General features: G+C 36.0%; 1 protein-coding gene across 5 annotated transcripts in view; it reads right to left on the reverse strand.

The window, feature by feature from the left end:
• Positions 1-20,422, reverse strand: part of Tp63 (tumor protein p63) — a 208,975-nt gene that overhangs the window by 115,879 nt on the left and 72,674 nt on the right. For all 5 annotated transcript variants that reach the window (XM_052158312.1, XM_052158311.1, XM_052158313.1 and 2 more), the window contains exons 2-3: positions 13,684-13,812; positions 12,798-12,930 (exon numbers count right to left, since the gene is read on the reverse strand). In XM_052158312.1, the coding sequence (XP_052014272.1) occupies positions 12,798-12,930; positions 13,684-13,812 (262 nt within the window). The remainder of the gene's footprint in view (positions 1-12,797; positions 12,931-13,683; positions 13,813-20,422) is intronic.

Below are 20,422 nucleotides of genomic sequence, written 5' to 3' on the forward strand. Positions count from 1 at the left end.
AGACATTGTAGCACAGTATGCAAATTACTTGACATCAGTCTCCTACAGATATTTGCATTTTCCCCTAGAAGGTACTCTATCAACACAATGATGTCCAGTTTGTAAGCACTCCTGTATAGTTAGAAATATAAACAAAAAGCAACAATAACAAAAGAAAAAAATTCATGGAAACATACCCATTGTGTATACAATTTTACCTAGTAATTATGCATCTAAAGTAACCATCACAAGTGAACATCTGTATCTAAATATTTTTTAAAAAATTCTACCAACAAAAAAGTTGAAATGTGGTAAATCTGAACAATCTGATTATAGCAATTAAGTGTGTGTGTGTGTGTGTGTGTGTGTATAAGTAAATAAAATATATAACAGAAATATAATAGAGGATTTTATAAAATTTATTTGTGATTCTTCAGCTAGGAAAGCAGGAATACATTCTGTCTGGAACTCTCAGTGACCATTTCTATCAGAATACCAGAAGATTTCAACCAGCAGCACATAGACACAACATTCTCTCAAGAAACAAAGAGGACAACAGAAACCAAGGAGCCAAAACACCCACTCAACACCACCACCAGATATCAGCATGAATTACAATCTAGGGGCCCAGGCTCCAGCATAAAAATATAATCAATAACACCCAGGACAATGTGTTTCCACTAGAGGCCAACAACCCCACCATATTAGGTCCTGAGAATTGCAAAACAATGGAAGCATAAGAAAAACACGTTAGCCCCTTCTGACTGGTCCTTTCTGCTGGGGCAGACTCTTAGCTGGTCTGCTCTAGTGAAGACACCATATCCTGACCTATCCTAGAGGACCATGTACTCAGAGCATATGGTAAAAACAGCCCCCCTTCCCCAGAGTCCCACAGCTGCTGCTGGGAGCCCAGTGGACTTGGGAACCAAGTCTTCCCTCCTGTATACCACTTCCCTCCTGTATACCACTCCCCTTCCAAGCCTTCCTCCCCTTCTGCCCAGTTCTTTCTGCTTTCCTTAGACTTTTAGCTGGTCTGCTCCAGTGAAGACACCATATCCTTACCCATCCTTGAGGATGTGCTGCACTCAAAGCAGTTGAGGACCAGCTGCACTTAGAGTAGTTGAAGATCCACTGAACTCAGAGCAACTGAGGATCAGCAGCACTCAGAGCAATTGGACAAGAGCTTGACTGTTCCATGGAAGACCCAACAGTCTGAAGGTCTCCCAGGAGATTTACTGCAGCCGGGGTAACAGACCAGTAGCTTCTCTGCCCCTTTGAAGAGGCCGCAGTTGGAAGGCCCCACAGGTAGTCTGCTATAGCCAAGGCTGCATGCCTACCAGGAGACCTAAAGCAAGTCAGGGACAAAAGAGGCAGACTCCAGACAGTCACCCAGACAAACAAACACCAGGGATATCCAGATGGTGAAAGATAAGCACAAGACCATAAGCAACAGGAGCCAATATTCACCAGCATCATCAGAACCCAGTTTTCCGACCTCAGCAAGCTCTGAATACAACAACACACCTGAAAATCAGGAATCTGTCCTAAATTCCTATCTCATGAAGATAATAGAGTCCTTTAAGGATGACTGAAATAAATACTGGAAAATACGGGTAAACAGATGAAGGAATTGAATAAAGTGATCCCAGACTAAAAGTAGAAGTAGAAAAAATAAAGAAAACACAAATGGAGGCAAACCTGTATATGGAAAACCTAGGAAAGCGGTCAGGAATTACAGATGTAAGTATTACCAGCAAAATATAAAAAGATAGAAGAGAAAATTTCAGGTATAGAAGATACTGTATAAGAGATTGACACACTGTCAAAGAAAATTCAAAACATAGAAAACTCCTAACCAAAAGCATCCAGGAAATTAAAGACACAATGAAAAGACCAAAGACCAAATCAAAAAATCATTGGAATAGAGGAAAACAAAGATTCCTAGATCAAAGGACCTGAAAATGTCTTCAACAAAATCATAGCAGAAATCTTCCCCAACCTAAAGAAAGAGATGGCCATAAAGATACAAGAAGCCTGTAGAACACCAAGTAAATGGGACCATAAAAGAAAATAAGAAAACACTAAATTCATAGAACAAAGAAAGAATATTAAAAGTTGCAAAGGAAAAGGGCCAAGTAACATACAAAGGTATACCTATAAGAATTACATCAGACGTCTCAACAGAGACTGTGAAAGCCAGACGATCCTGGTCAGAGGTCATGCAGATTCTAAAAGAACACAAATTCCAGACCAGGCTACTAAACCCACCAAAACTCTCAATCAGCATAGATGGAAAAACAAAAATATACCAGGACAAAACCAAAGTCAAACAATATATATCTACCAATCCAACCCTACAGAGGATCTTAAAAGGAAAACTCCAATACAAGGAAGGTACCTGCACCAAAGAAAGGACAAGATTTAATCATCTCACAACAAACCAAAAGGAGAGAACCACAAGCACATAAAGCCACCTACAAAAACAAACAAATCCAGAATGAACAGTCATCTCTCTTGTATATCTCTCAATATTAATTGCCTCAATTCACCTATAAAAAGACATAAGTTAACAGACTGGATACACAAACAAGATCCAGTATTTTGCTGCATACAAGATACACATCTCAATAACAATGACAGACACTATCTCAAAGCAAAAAGAAGGAAAATGGTCTTCCAAGCAAATGGTCCCAGGAAACAAGCAGGAGTTGCCATCCTAATATCCAATAAAATAGACTTTCAACCACAAAAGTTACCAAGCAGGATGAAGAAGGACACACCATATTCATCAAGGGGAAAATCCACTGAGAGAAAATCTCAATTTTGAACCTCTATGCCCCAAATGGAAGAGCACCCACATTCATAATAGAAACTTTACTAAAGCTGAAAACACGCATTGAACCCCATACAATAATAGTGGGAGACTTCACCATTCCACTCTCATAAATAGACAGGTCATTGAAACAGAAACTAAACAGAGACATAGTGAAACTAAGAGAGGTTGTAAACCAAATGGATTTAACAGATATCAACAGAACATTTCAGGCTAAAACAAAAGAATACACCTTCTCAGCACCTCATGGTACTGTCTCCAAAATCGACCTTATAATTGGTCACAAAACAACCTTCAACTGATATAAGAAGATTAAAATAATATACCATGCAAAAAATAAAAATAAAATAATACCACACATCCTATCAGATTGCCATGGCCTAAGGCTGGTCTTAAATAACAGCAAAAACTACAGAAAAAACCCACATAAACATGGAAACTGAACAACTCTTTATTCAGTGGTAACCTGGTCAAAGAAGAAATAAAGAAAGAAATTAAAGACTTCCTGGAATTTAATGAAAATGTTGACACATCATACCCAAACTTATGGGACACAATGAAAGCAGTGCAAAGAGGAAAGTTCATAGCACTAAGTATTTACTCAAATTTTATAGAACAATATTTCCCTAACCTAAAGAAGGAGATGCCTCTCAATATCATCAACCTCAATTTCCCCAATTATAAAAAACAAACGGACTAAGAAAATGGATGGGAAAACAGGACCCATCCTTCAAGAAACGCATATTAACATCAACAATAGATATCACATTGTGGTAAAAGCATAGAAAAGGGTATTTCAAGCAAATGGACTTAAGAAGCAACCTGGTATAGCCATTTTAATAACTGACAAAATAGTCTTCAAACAAACACTTATCAGAAGATAGGACAGGACACTAAACACTCATCAAATTAAAAAATCCACCAAGAAGATATTAGAATTCTAAACATATGATTATCAAACAAAATAGGACCCAAGTTCATAAAAGAAATAACACTCTATAGTTTAAATCACTTAATGACCCCCACACACTAATAGTGGGAAACTTCAATACTCCATTCTTGCCAATGGACTGGCCAATCAGACAAAAGCTAAACAGAAGAATGCTAAAGCTAACCAGTGTTATAAGTTAAATGGTTTATTGGATATTTACAGAACACTTTAATCAAACAAAAAAGAAGATAACTTCTTCTCAGCACATTATGAAACTTACTACAAAACTGGCCACATGCTCACACACAAAGTAAATCTCAACAGATACAAGAAAATTTAAATAGCTCACTGGTACATTCTATCTGACCATCATGGATTAAAGCTGGCTATCAACAACAGAAACCTTACAAACTCCTGGAAATTGAACAAATCACTACTAAATTAAACAAGACAGAAAAAAGACTTTCTAAAATTTAATTGAAATTAATATACAGCATATCCAAACATACATAACTCAATGAAGACTGTTCTAAGTGGGAAGTTCTACAGTACTGATACACTAAAAATAAAATATAATTATAAAAAAATACTGGAGGTGTTTCATACTAGCAATTTAAGTACACACCTGAAAGCTCTAGAAGGAAAAGAAGAAATTACACACAAAATAAGTAGGTAGAAAGAAAGAAACTCAGGGCTGAAAATAATAAAATAGAAAAAAAGAATTGTACTTTGAAAAATCAGTAAGATTGAGCAACCCTAATACAAATTAATTTAAAGGCAGAGAGAGAGAGAATATCCAAAAATAACAAAATTAGAAATAAAAAGTGGATATAATAGACACTGAGAAAATCCAGACTATCATAAGAACATACTTTAAAAAACTTGTACTCAACTAACTGGAAAATCTAAAAGAAACGGATAATTTTCCCAACACATACTACTTAGTAAAGTTAAATCAAGTAGCTAATCAAATTTAAGAGACATATAACCTCTAGAGTAAGAGTCTCAGAACTAAAACCAACCAAGCAACAAACAATAACAAATACAACATTAAAAATAAAGACCATAGCCAAGACCATACACTTTTAACACAAAAATTCTACCAGGGTTTCGAAGAAGAGTTTAAGTCAATACTCTTTAAATTATTCCATAAAAAATAATAAAAAATAGTAAAGGGCTAAGGACTATGGCCCAATTTTTTTTTTATGACACAGTTACACTGATACTCAAGCCACATAAAGACTCAACAAAGAAAAAGAATTATGGAACAATTTCTTTTATGAACATAGACACAAACATACTCAACAAAACACTTGCAAGAGACTTGAAATGCCATAGTGGGGGAAACCTTAAGGGCCCCACCCACTTAGAGGATAAGGAGAGGAGGTATGAGGAAAGGATTGTGAGAGGAAGTGACTGGAAGGGGGAAAGTGAGTGGGATGTAAAGTGAATAAGTAAAAAAAAAAATACAATAAAATAAATAAAATAAAAATACTTATAAACTGAATCCAAGACATATAAAAAATTATCTACCATAATTAAATAGCCTTCATCCTAGAAATGTGGGGATAGTTCAATATACATAAATCAGTAAATGCAATACACCAAATAAACAAACTGAAAGACAAAAAACACATAATCATCTTAGATGCAGAAAAGGCCTTTAACAAAATCCAACAACTCTTCATGATAGATGTTCTGGAGAGATTAGGGATACAAGGGACATATCTTAAAGAAATAAAGACAGCTTACAGGTAGCCCATAGCTCATGCCAACTTTAAGGGAGAGAAACTTGAAAAAAAATTCTATTAGAATCAGGGAACAAGCCAAGGTTGTTCACTCTTTCAATATAGTACTTGAAATCTTGGCCAGAAGCCAGGCGAGGTGGCGCATGCCTGTAATTCCAGCACTTGGGAGGCAGAGGCAGGCGGATTTCTGAGTTCGAGGCCAGCCTGGTCTACAGAGTGAGCTCCAGGACAGCCAGGACTACAGAGAACACTGTCTCGAAAAACCAAAAAAAAAAAAAAATCTTAGCCAGAGCAATTAGTCAGCTGAGGTCAATATAAGTTGGAAAGGAACAAGTTGAAGTATGTTTTTGTTCTGCATATGCTATGGTAGTATATATGTAAGTGACTCTTCCTGGTGAAATGTTCAACAGGAAACTCTTTCAGCTAAGAGACACAGCAAAGTAGATGGATATAAAATGAATTCAACCAATTCAGTAGCCCAGAAATGCATTCAGAGAAAAAGATCAGGGAAATAGTACCTTTCAAAATAACCTCAAATATTATAAAATATCTTGTCTCAAGCTAGTGAAATGGTTACATAATAAAGACTTTCAGACATTGAAGAAAGAAATTGAATACAGTATCAGAAGATGGAAAGATCACCCATGTTAATAGATGGGTAGAAGGTATATAGCAAAAATGACCATCCCATCAAAAGAAATCTACAAATTCCAGGTAATTTCCACTAATTTCTAACACATACTTCACAGATCTTTAAAAAATACAATTTGAGGACAGGAGTCTTCCGGCCACCCTGTGTACCAGGGAGCCAGGTAACTCCACAGCCTTCAGTGCATGGCTTGCCAGGAGACAGGAATCTCCCAGCAGCGCTTTCACTTCTGAGCACAGAGGTGAGATCTCCACCTTCTCTCTTGTCTCATGCCATGTTTCCTTTTATTTTGTAAAATTTTATATTATTCTTTATTTTAATATGATTTTATCTGTATATGTTTTTCTTTCCTATTACCTTATAGGTCATTTGCAACCATCTTATGACTTCAAAATTAATGTTTTTATATTTCTGAGTTTGCAAATGAATAGGTCTCTGTGTCTTTTTTGGATTTATTTCCTCCGATTTGCTTATTTTGTTCAATTATGACATGTTAGCTTTTGCTATATATATGTATGTGTGTGTGTGTGTGTGTGTGTGTATACAATTATAATTATCCTTTAGAAGTCTGTTTGTTTTCTAATGAGATACAGAAAGGGGGTGGGTCTAGATTGGAGAGGAGGTGGGGAGGAACTGGAGAAATAGGAGAAAAAAAACTAGTCAGGATATATTATATTACAAAAATATTTTCAACAAAAGTAAAAGAATTAATAATGACATGAATCAAAATGTGTTTTTTATCTAAAAAGAAGAGAAGAAGAAAATCACAATGTTCATATGTATTATCATGATTTAGGAACATATGTGTTTTTTAGAGTGTATAAAATTCTTCTTAAATTTATGATTTTAGTAGATAAATTTTTAAAGTACAATCTATTTACTGTATTAAAGAGCTCATATGTAAAGTAAAGAAGTGACCACAAAAAAATCAGAAGTGTTTGACTATATTTATACATGTACAGAACTCTGAATGAAGCAAATCACCAAAATTCTCCTGTGTAAAGATATCCATTATTAGATTTTTCTATAAAAATGAGGAAAGGCATGTTTATGGATAGATGTTACTGGAGCCTCTTTTAGCAACAAAAGGTAAAATCATGAAGAACGTCATAGCACCGCATTCATGGAACATTTTTCAAAGTTTTAAACCAAATCGATTTACACTGATTGAGTAAGTTTCCTAAATGACCAGACAAGTATGTAGGTGTTGTAGGGAAGTGATAGAGATCAAATGATGGGGGGTGGGAATGATATGGGAAGGACTGTAAAGGTCTTCTGGAAGGACTGTGGAGGTCTTCTGAAAGCCAAGAAAGTGAAGAGAAAAAAAAATGAATGAATGATATCTTCCTTGTAGGAAGTTCTACCCATTGGCCCTGGGCTTCATTAGCTGATAATGCCCATCTTAGGAACCTGGAGACAAGGCACATAGCACATGACAAATGCTTACTTCTTGCCTAGCACATCAGAACTTTTTGTTGCCAGGGGTGGGCAAGTGTGTAAGTTGCTAACTCCTCGGTCTGATTTAAGTTATTCAGAGTAATTTCTGTGAGCAGCTTCAAATTAGATTTTTTTCAGAGGGTATATACTTAATATATACTTAAATCACAAAACTTGGAATAGTAAGATTTAAAACAACTTATATAGAAAAGCTGTACTGACTTGATTATCTAATATTATGATGTAAGTGTGGTTCAAATTACATTCTATGTGAGTGCATTCATGTGAGCATGTGTACCTGCAAACTTAAACAAAGGAGAAAAGTAGAAATTAAAGTGTAATTTATAAAGTCCCATAGATTCAAGAATCTGAATGAGAGTTTAGGCTGTCTTACTGCTCTGCTTAAAAGCATAGGTGCTGTTTAACTTGAAAACATCATTCTGGTAACTGATAGTAACTGGAGTTCTATCATTTTCTAAGCAAACTGAGAATTACAGTTTTCCCCTAAGCAAGAGCACCAGAGCTGTTAAGAACTTTACCCAAAAACTAGTCCATAATTTTTCTTTTAAGTTCACTGCTTAGGTAATTGAAAGTGAAATCTATGCCAATTTCTGATGTAACATTCAGTGTGTGCTGATGCAGTATGTATGCCCACAGTACAAAGAGGCCAAGAGTTTCCATATTCTACATTCTCTTCTGTGTCACTTCTTGGTGGATGACAGAGGAATAAAACTGAGATTTTTAGAGTCACCACTAAACTATGCAAAGACAATTAAAGGCAAAATATGTAAATAGGTAAATTAAAACAAAACATTATAAAAAGAGGTCAAGTATTCAAAAAAGCCTGAATAAATGAACAGGGATGATGGAATGAACAAACAGAAAACAACCAAAAAGAACACATACTACTATCTAGTATATATAAACAATACACACAGGAAAAAGTGCACAGATTGTCATAATGCATGTAAGGAATCTCTTATAAGTTATTAAGAGAAATTCATTTCAAATACAATGATAGAAGTGTAAAGCAATGAGGGAAAGACTGCTCAGGCACACAGCAAATAACTAGAAATTTCAGTTCGCTGAGTTATTACCTAAGGCAATGTAGACTGATAAGGTGGACTAGCAGAAATGGAGAAGAATTATACAACTATAGAAAGGATCAAATCACCATGAGTATTACTAATTGTAGATATGATAAATCCAACACATATGTAGAAAACACTTGAATACTTGAAAAGACAGAAAGAGCCATAATTATTGCTTGGGAATGTCAACACTCTATATTCAACAAAACAGGAGAGAGAAGAACTGAAAGGATGTAGGACTCTATTGTTCCAAAATCCAACTAGATCCAGTTGCTGCTAGGAAACTGTCTACACAACAAAAGCAGAGAATGCTGTCTTGTGTTTCAGGGCTATACTCTAATCACTAATGGATCAATTTGAAGTCCCCAAAAGGTATAAACATATTTAAAACTAAACAGTAACTGAGAAACACATTAATCATATCGGTGTCTCTTAGATGCAATATCTACTGAGAAATTTATTGCTGTCATGCTAAAGTCTTCAGGAAGAAAACAAAGGAAATAATCAACTCAATAATACAAATTTCTACTGAGGAAGCTTAGACATTAAAGTTTTAATAAAGTGATGGCTGTTGGTAAGAGAGAGAAAAGAGAATCAGGGTGGAGGAGGAAGAAGAGGAAAATGACAAAGAAATGAGAAAAACGAGGAAGAAGACAAAGAAGACCAAGAGAAAGACAGGAAGACATGGAGAAGGAAGAGAAAAGAAAGTTCAGGAAAAACATAATGGGGCAGGGGATTGCAAAATAAAACTAAAGACACTGAAAGTAGAAATGCAAACCAGAAAAAAAAAATGAGGTTGGCCAGAGAAAACTATTAGAAGAAAAAGTTTAAGTAAAATGTGAAGTCTCTGGTACTAAAAAGTTTCCATACAATAAATGAAAAGATAATTATATATCATTCTGGTATTAATGGAATATAAAGGAAATATTCCAAATAATTATATGTGCATGGGCTCAGCAACTATAATTCAACTTATAATTTTCTCAAAAACTATATTTTGTCCAGATATGACCAAGATAAAATAATATCTGTAGTCTTAAGAAGAAATTTCATTTCTAGTTTCTAAAAATGCCTGGATGATTTTATTGGTAAATTCTACCAAATGTGTAAAGGGAATATCATTCTACAACATGGTGGTTCTCAACATTCCCAATGCTGCAACCCTTTAAAACATGTTCTTCATGTTCTTGTGACCTCTAACCATAAACTATTTCATTGCTTCTTCATAACTGTAGTTTTGCTACTGTTATGAATATGAAGGTAAATATCTGATGTGTAGGTATTTGATATGCAACTCCCATGTGGGTTGTGACTCACAGGTTGGGAAGTGTCACGATGGAGTCTTTTAATTTCAATCAGGGTTTGCATTGGGAACAGAATCCCAGTCCTTTGGAAGAGCATCTATGCTTTTAATGGCTGAATCATCTCTCAAGCCCTAAACACTCTAGTTTTTAATGTTCAATTCTTTTCTCAAATACATTTTCTGTAGTTGAAAATTTCACCCTTATATCTTCAAACTTGTGATATTTTTCAAGTTATGCTTTGATGATATTAGTTTCCCAAATGAGGATTACAGTTCTTCCTCCCATTTAATCACTTTTATTTGAATTTCAAAGTCTATTACAAATCACCTTTTCTATAACATATTGCTGTATTTTCTCAGTCTGTATCAATTATTATTTTGTAATGTTTTTATAAGAATGTACACACTTGCCAGTAATTTAAGAACCATTTTATCCCAATTTGCCTTTAATGATATTTTATGGTCTTCTCAAGGGAAGAATTGATTTCCTCATTTTTATCATAAGAAGCAAGACATTAAGTATACACATTCATTCATTCATTCACTCTCTCATACATACACATATGCATAAACATATACACAAATACATATACACACACATACATACATATATGCACACATCTTAGATATTAGTCTTTTAATAATGTAGAGCTGAAAACTTCTCATGTGTATCTGAGATACACAGTCAGTAAGAATTTAAAAATACAGAGCATTTTAGGTCATTACCAATCAGTTTTCTTAAAGAAAATTCTAATTTAGCATGAAAGATAAAGAATAAATAAATGCAAAATGCTTGCTTGACCAGCATCCATCACTGAGGACAATGTGTAACTGTTAATATTTAATCCATATTTCAAATATATTAGAGACATGCTTACATAGATCCAAAGTAATACAAATCTGAAAAATACAGCAATATGTCAAGCAACAGAATCTAGGACCATTAAGGCACTTGAAAAATAGATTAAAATACAATCTTTTGAGACATTTCATTTACTCTCATTCACTATCTCAACAGAGCTAATTTTCAGAACTAATTTTATGATTACAAAACACATTCTAATTTTAAAGATACACAAAATCTACAACTTAATACAACCTAGTCTAACATCTGCACTTTAACTTCCTTTGCTAATAATCAGACCAAAATATCATGATTCCATTTCTTGGCCATATCAACAATAAGAAAACCATAGGATGAATTCTTCAACGTCTGTCCTTAAGAATCTGACATGCCTTCTCATGCTCATTATAGAGTTGTATTTCTTGTACAGTGAGAAAAGAATTGGCTGAATTCCCAACTTATTAAAATACTATATTGATGGGGAATGAAATTTATGTGCAGACTTTAGAAAGTATTTAGCAATTAACCCATAATGGAAACAAGAAAGTCTGCTACTAAGCAGTGGAAAGTCCCACACAGCCACGCAGCAGTTGAGTGGGTCTCGGCATCTTAGAGTTTCTACTTTCTAATTTACAGAGCAGAACACTAATTACTGGCATCCTGCACAAACTCACTCTTTTGCCATGCCTGCTGCTGAGGCCTGCTATAATTTGGCCCCATCTATGTAAGTGCCATTCGTATCCAAATACGTGTATGCAGAGATAAAGATAAGAAGGTATTGGAACGGAACTATTATAGAAATTGATAATTTATATTCAACTATAATTTATGACAATTGTCAATTCTTTTCAGTTAAAAAGGGGGGATCTAGAGAAAGTTAAAATCTTGATTTTCGAATTAATCGAATTCATTCTCTCTCTCTCCTTCCATGGGGTTCCAATACACCAGCCTCCGAGTGCCATATGTTCCCCCCCCCCCTCTGGCAAAGCCCCACCACATTGCTTCTGAATCCCTGCTTTGTGTTCTTGAGCACTCAAATGACAAAATGGAGCTCCTGATTCCTGAAAAGGCAGAGAAATAAACAAGTATAGTGTTGTGTAATGCAGAGTTATTCCCCATGCTTGCTTGCTTCAGAGGGATGGTATTTAACTCCAGTAGGCAGAGCTAGTGTCAGGATTCCAAGGGAAAGCAGAGCAAAGCAGGCAGTGAGGGCCAGATAAGAACTGGACAGACAGATTTTGGAAGAGAATGCTTTCAACAACAAAAGGAAACAACAGAACATTCTGGAATATTAGGAAACAAAGTACATCAGTGTGTGAACTTCAATAGTGACAGGAACTGGAGATTTAAAGGCTTGTGATTTTGAACTTCATAACTTTTTCTATTTCTATGTGGCCAAGAGTCAGAATAGAAAATTTCCTGAGTACAAGAACACACAACTTCTATAAGGCAGGTTCACCTTTGCTTAGAATTATCAGAGTATTTTCCTTATTACAGGATCTGTCTCAAAATTAGCAATAATACTCTTGACCAAGCCAGAGGTGGAAGTCCATGGTATGGTTTCACCATTTAATAAAGAAGTAACAGATCTAGCATCCTAACAACATCAGCAACACCATGGGAAAGCCAAAACAACAAACAAACAAACAGAGTTTATTTGTAATGTGCATTTCTTTGTGCTTTACTTCCTGAGTCTTTGCATGGAACATGCACGACAGTGGATTGGATGTGGAAACCCTGGTGATATTACTCTCTCTAACTTACGCTTAACACCTCGGCCAAAACAAAGAACAAAAGGTAAGAAATCATTTCCACCTCCTGTCCCTATGCATTGCAGAAAGCTAAAAGCCAGAACCTACAAAACCCAGCTGATTCTTTCCCAGGGCTGCATTTGCTCTCTCTGCAATGGTGTTGTCCAATCAGAGCCATCTACTTTGATTTGTGGATAGCCTCACCCACTCAGGAAAAGGAAGCACACTCACCCACATGGGGTCACTGAGGTCTGAGTCTTGCATGCGGATGCAATCCATGCTAATCTCAATCTTGTTGGTTGCACCATTTTCTGATGGCTCGTCCACAAAGTTCAAGTCGATGGGCTGTACTGAGCATATAGGCCTAGCACAAGGAGGGAGGAAGGTGTGGATTATTGGAAGAGACAGCAGAGCACATTTAAACAACTAGTAACAATGGATATTTTCTGCTTCAAGATTTGTCAACACCTTGCTTACAATCAGAAACCCTGGTTTGAATCTTGACTCAACCATTTACCATATGTAAAATCTGAGGAAGGTCAAACTAAATTCTATTTCTCAAGTACAAGCCATCATCTCTGCTTCATGATCTAACATGACAGTCAGGCCAAGATGGATGGCCAGGGGAGGATGCTTTGTTCAGCTTCTAGAAGCTCAATGATGTGTAGCAAGCATGCTCGTGTTCCCTTTTCCATCTTCATGATAACTGACTAAAATCCTTTTTGACTAAAATACCAATATACATTTCTTATAGAAACATTAAAACAGCTACTAAAGCGGGGTGGTTCACCTTCTTAGAGTATGTCTTCAAGAAAGAATAGGTATTGAATGGTAGACACTAGACACTGGTAAAGATGTTTTAGATTGTTGGTGGGGGGGAATTTAGAATATCTACATTGATATTACTTTACGGTAATGATGATCTTTTGTTTTGGAAACTATAAAGAAAACTACTTTATTTTTAGTGTGGAGATATTATTGAAGGCAATAAATTTCCAACAGTGTAACTTTTTAAAAAACTGGTCTAGACATATTCTGTAGTAAATGGTATTTCAGCCATTTGTATTTATTTACTTTTAAACAGTTCCAGTACACTTCTCGATTATTTGATACTTACTGTTCCAGAAAATCCCAGATATGCTGGAACACCTCTGGGCTGAGGAACTCACTTGCCTGGGTGCTCTGCGACATGGCTGATCGGTAATAACTTTCTTTCCAAGAGAAATGAGCTGGGGTTTCTATGAAGCTTAAAAGGACAAAAAAAATGAAGCTAAGATTATAGTTTCTATATTCATGACCTGGATAATTATACCAAAACAGAAACTATCTGGAAAATACCAATGAGACTATAAAGTCATACAGACATACTTTGCACAGTTCCTAAGTTTTACAATTGATGTTTCCTTAAAAAGCATCCTGGGCTACATTCTGCCCTAAAATAAGACAGAACCTCCACTGCTAGACAATCAAGTCTTTTTTTTTTAAATCAAATTCATCTCTCTTAATTAATAGCATTGTTATTGTAGGCTGTAGTTACACTTTCCAACATAACATAGATTTCAAAAAGAAAATAAACAGCCCTTCATTAAGTCTGAGGGTAACTCCGACCTATCATTAAACCTATTTTATAAGTGCTTCAACTGATTATCTGCCCATTCTGCCTCCAGCAGGTAAGAAGGAGCATTGAAATACAGAAGTGATTTTAGACAACTTAAATTTCACCCTCAGATTAATAACTTCTCATGTAACTCCAATTTCAGCATAGATAGCACTCCATGACAATAAATACAATCTTCTGGACCTACAGCTTTCTTTGTTTAATCACTAGTTGTTTACCATGGTGTGTGTGGAGGTGTTGCTTAATTAGAGCTAGAATTCCAGTTGACTAATGGATAAACAAAAACCAGGGTACTGTGCCAATTAATGTTACCTCAATTTGTTCATCTTGATGCTATATCCTCAAGTATACTTTTATTGTTTTTAAATTCAACTTTTACCTCTGTTTATCTAGAGTGAAATTTTAGCTTTCTCAGTTGATATATTCTCCAACTCTGCACATTATCTGCCTAGATAATCTGAGTAGTGATTTGCTGTAAAGATCAGTAGGCTAATTTTACCTCAGAATGAAATTAGTTAAGCTCTTAAATCATTGATATTCATATAATAAAGAGTGAAATTAATAGTGTATAAGTACTATCTTTTCTTTCCCCTTTCAAATGTTTATTCTATATTCTATTTACAGGGTAGGAGAGCAGAGTAATGGGTTTATTAACAAATAATTACCAATCTACCTCAGCAACATATTCATTTGATCAGATTAAATATATAAAATATGCACTCTTCACCAAGAAGCATGTGAGTATTAAAAATAAAAAGTGAATCACTTCGTCTTTTGGCTAAGATCAAGTGTAAAAAGTGATTCTGACTGTGTCACTCCTGTGGGAGGTAAGGGTGGAGAATATAGCAAAAACAAATCCATAATGAACATTTATAAACATCTCTATAAAATCAGGAGATATAAGATTTACATGACCAAGGAAAGAGATAAGTGACTGACAGGAGAATTAACCAGAGTAGGAAGAGCCGATGTTCACAGTAGGTAGAATAGCAACAAGGTCAACCAGTAGTCTGTCTCTCCCACTTTGGGCTGCAGCTGAATAGGAAATGATAAGGTGGACAATAACGTGATGCTTGAAATGATCTGATGTAGCTCTGTGGTATGGCTATGTATTATTTGTATCCAGAATGTGGAGCTTTGCAGTGGGTGAGGATATGAAATGTACAAGCTATGTCAATAGAAGCACGAGCACTATGACTTACACTGAAAGCTACTTTTTTGTGAGTTTTCCTTTAAAGATTTAATTTTTATTTTTAATGTGTACATATGCATGTCTATGAGGGACATATGGATAACTGCAGGTATCAGCAGAATGCAGAACAGAGAATTGGATCTATTGGAGAAGGAATTACATGTGATTATGAGCTTCCACTGGGACATAAACTCTGCAGTACAGACTTTGGACCAATGAGCCAGCCATTTCAATAGTTCCTTTATAACCCATTTTAAAGTAACTTTTTTAAAATATCAAGATAATTAATGACTTATAAATAATTGCAATAGATATTTTAGAAAGATTTTAAGTACTTTTTACTCAGTTTTGCCTCATGGAAGTATCTCCCAGTCATCTACTATCACAGCCTGAACACTGACTTCAATACGAGTCACAAGTCTTTTCCAAAAATCCTGGGTCTCTTATACGTGTGTGTGTGTGTGTGTGTGTGTGTGTGTGTGTGTGTGTGTTGTATGTCCTCAAGTATAGTATACATGGTTTTCACTGTTTAGGATAGTGTATCTATAACCATATGCTAAACAAATTGAAGCATGCAATCAGAATATGTATTGTAGTAATCTGTCTGGATATTGCACAGTGGAAGGACTTTAAGAGATTGTTTAGTGATTATTGTGATTAGCAGGCTAGGTAAGACAGCAGGTAGAGGATAAAATATATATACAATTCAAACTCTAAACTGCACAAAAATTTTCATAGGTATAGTCTTGTATAACTGAGATTGGGTAGGTCAGGAGACCGATGTAAGGAAATCAAGAAAAAACACATGTCTATTCTCAGAGGCCCTTCTTCCAGTGTTGAGAATACTTCATTGTTGCTAAACACTCCTGAAGCTGTAGTTAGCATCTTCTAATTGCATCAGAAACTAAGATACCAAGGAAACTTCCCCAGCATCCACACATGTATACTAATAAAGGATTTAAATTTTAAAAAAATGAAAAAAACAAACAAAAACAACAACCTCAAACATAATAGCATCATTTGGACTGTAATTTGATTCTATATTTCCCTACCATTCTCTTATGAACCTTTTAAGAGAACCTGGGCATGATTACCCTAAAATGGCGCTGTGGATATGGCAATGTGTTTACAAACATTTGGTGCTCTTCCAGAACTTCAGTTTGCTTCCCCACACTCCTGTCTGGTGGGATACACCACCTGTAACTCCAGTCCCAGTGGATTTGATATCCTCTCCTGGACTCTGACAGTCTGTGCACACACATAATATGGAAACACACACACATTCACACACACACACACACACACATGTGCACACACACACCATTTCTTTTTAAAAAGAAAAATACAAAACTGAAAAGGTAAGATCCAGTCCTCTAGCTTTCCATAATTTGACAGGAGAAGTGTCACTTTCCATAGGTGCAGTATGTTACCTATAGCATACATATTCATCAACATTATTTAAATTATATGATGCAGAACCAGTGGGCTGGTATCTACATCCTCTGACACATAATCCTCCCTTCCAATGTGTAGCTCCAATCATTGTTTCTAGAGTATCCTTTCCTTTACTTTGCTAAGGATACTTCCTCTTAAACTGTGTAGATTTCTTACCTTTAAAGCAACAAGAATTTAAAAATATAGACCTGGTGAAATATTGACCTCCAAAATGAGAGGAGAAAATGAGAGGGGAAATCAGATGAAAGGGAGGAAAAAGAAGGGTGCTGAAGAGAAGAGAGGAGAGGGAAAGGAAGAGGAAGGGGAAGGAGGTCAAGGTTGACATTAGGATGTGTTCAAGTATCTCCTTGTAAACCTGAAGTCTTGTTCTGTAGATCAGCATGCAAAATACTTACAGAGGAGGGGGATGGAGAGGTCACCCAGTACCAGAGGGCAGGAAGGGTGAAGTGAGCCTTGCCCATTGTTCAAGTCTTTGCCTATGGGTGAATCTCAGTGTCAATTACTCATGCAACAATGGCTCCCTTCAAAGGTCTTTGTCAAACCAGTCATACGCAAGCAGAAGTGTGAAGTTTGTTTATTTTTCCTTCTGTTTTTTTTTACAACTTGCTTTTTTTTTCTAAGCAAACTATCCTTCATCCATTATATTAGTTCATTAAAGAACACTTTTCTTTGTAGATATTACTGGAAAACACTAAGGGCTATCTATCAGTTGACAGTTGGCTTCTGCTTTTTGCTTCCTCCTTCCTATGCAAGGCATCACTTCTAGCTTGAGTCTGCTCATTTACCGATGGAAAGGCTGAACTAAACACCACACCAAACAACAACAACAATAATCAGGCCAGCCCTGTTATGCTTTAACTTGGCTCTTCCCTCATAATCTTTAAAAATAAATTAGTACATGAGACACTAAACTAAGTTTTAACCACCCCTGGACCAACCTATGGCTTTTTAGCACTGCGGTACTTATCACCATATTTCCCTTTAGAACATGTAGATATGTATATTAAAACCTAGAAATTTGCTTGATTCTATACAAACATGCCCTAAATCAGCAACCAGAAAAGATAAGAGTTAGTAAGGCCAACTGTAAACTTATTGCTCCTGCCAGGTTTCCTGACTCTAATCACTCTTGATCAGGTCTCAGTGAATGTGGTGGGAAGAAGATCAGCTCTTCCAGGATGGTCCCCTCCAGAGCTAGGCTCACACTAGAAATGACATAGGATGTGTTGATGCCTATGCCCTGCATATGAAGCATGTGTAGTCTGTCAGGTTCATCTGCCCTCAATAATGTCACAGCACAGTTGAGGTTCCCACAGCATCATCTTCCTGGAGATCCATCATTGTGCTGCTGTGTTGGCTGTGGAAAGCAGGAGGTTAAAGTCCCTGGGACTTATTCAAGCAGTGGTTAATCACTTCATAGTCATTATTCGAACTTACCATTATGAAATCCATTGAAATGAGAATCACACTAAATACACCAAAATAAATACTGAAAACCCATCTCTTCCTAATTGTCTTGCTCTCTACCATCAGCGTTCCTGAAAGGCATTTTCAAAGAATATATGGTAGAATGGCTTAGTTAAAAAATAAAATTCTCTGTGAATTCAGCTCTATCCCTCTGATAATGTACATAACAATCTTAATTGTTTCATGGGCAACCATCTCCTGACATTCTAGTATGTGAGATGCCAGCTGAGTGGTTAGCAAGTGAATGGAGCATGTTGCTTTCTCAGCAGTTTTTCTCATGGTTGTGAATAATAAAGTGACTTTAATTTTTCTCATTTTTTATGCTTCATCAACAACATTTTGTGAACAAAATTTCTGATTTCTTCACTGGATTATGACCTTCTGAGGGGTAGAAAAGCCAACCTAGGTCATCCCTTTAAGTTTGTGCTCTGCTTGTCTTCTGGTTGCCAACAGAGCCTTGCTGTGGATTAAGGTGCACTCTGTATGGGGCCCGCTTTTCCAGTTCTGCAGAGGCCCTCTAGCCTCAGAGAGGAGAAGCAGGTTATTCTAGTTCACTCATGCAGTAAATGATAAAGTTTGGACTTAATGCAAGATTGTGTTGCTTCAAAGACATGTCTTACTAAACTACATATATAATATCTAGTTTTCATTCCCCATAAAATTTGGAACCATGGAATTTCAATATTTAGATTATTTTTAATGTATTTTTAAAAAATAACTACTGAATGTATTTTATCACAATAAACATATCAGCAAGATGGACATGAAATGGCATTAAAAACTAGTAATGATAAATGAATAACATTTCTAGATTGTGTTGCCCTCTTGTAGTCTCTTGATGCCACTGTAACTGCCATCCAATACCCTACACAGAAGCCCTGGTGCAGGAGACATAAACTTCCCCATCTATCAGACTATGCGCAAAGTATGTTTGATAGGCACAGAGGTGTCTGAGTTGAAGCTGGCCTAACAAGAAAAGATAAGAACACTCCAAACCCTGCAGAGAAATGGACCTAGAGATAAAGAACTCCAACAGGCCCAGAGTGGGTGGGAAATCCACTGCCAACAAAATCAGAATATTATCTTTCACAGTGGTTGGGAGAAGAACTTTAACTCCCATTTTTTTTCTCAGCTTATATATAAGCACAAATAAAAGGAAAGGCCCCTGTGTCTGTAACAGAGCACAGGGAAAATCTTGAGCTCAGGTCCCATTTCCCCAAGGCAGAATCCATTTGATGTGTATTTTCTAGTCTTGTTTTGTCTTCTACAAATATATATATACAGAGAAATCAGTAGTCTTTCTACTTCCAGTCTGGCTACATTGTAAATAAGTTTACCTTTCCAGTTTGGCCCCTACATTCTTAGAAATACAGGGAAGCCAAGTTTATGAATCCAGTTACATCATCATCAGGAGTTGACTTTCAAATGCATGGAGAGGGGCTTTGGATGTATCTCAGCCCTATGAGCATTCAAAAGCCTCAACATCATTCCAGAGAAAGGGGGGTGAAGAAGGGGAGTCTACAAACAAGTAAAAGTACAGCCAACATTGTTAGTGCTCAAAAGACTTTAATCACTCAAATTCTCAGGGTGTCTCTCCAACTCAGAAAAAAGTTGATCCAACTTTCAACTTGACTTCTCATTCTAATATCTGTCTGTCTGTCCATCCATCCATCCATTCATTCATCCAATTCATCAAATTATTGGCTGATAGGTTCTTACTAAACTCTCTAGATCTTCCATAAGATGGCCTTCTGGTTGGTCTCTGAAGCATTTGAGTTCATTGAATTCCCTTTACATTTTTCATTCAGAAAGCCTTAAAATCTTTAAGTTACTCTGCCATGATCATAATAATTCGCACTATTAATATTAGTGATAGTAATTATTGATATTTATCTTTAAAGATACCAAAGAACATTGTGAAGCTTTTGGGTGCATTGTCTCTTTACTGTACCCTCCAGCCTCTAAAGGTCCCAAAGGAATAAATTTATCCTTAGGATTGCATAAAATCAGCTTCTTTGACAATTACTAAGCTACTCTAAGGAAAGCCATGGGCATATTTTCTTCCTTAGAGGGCAATCTTTCTCTGTCATCATGTTGAACAATGATCAGTGTGCTCTTCTCTCT

Source organism: Apodemus sylvaticus, chromosome 15, assembly GCF_947179515.1.
Source record: "Apodemus sylvaticus chromosome 15, mApoSyl1.1, whole genome shotgun sequence".
Taxonomy (NCBI): domain Eukaryota; kingdom Metazoa; phylum Chordata; class Mammalia; order Rodentia; family Muridae; genus Apodemus; species Apodemus sylvaticus.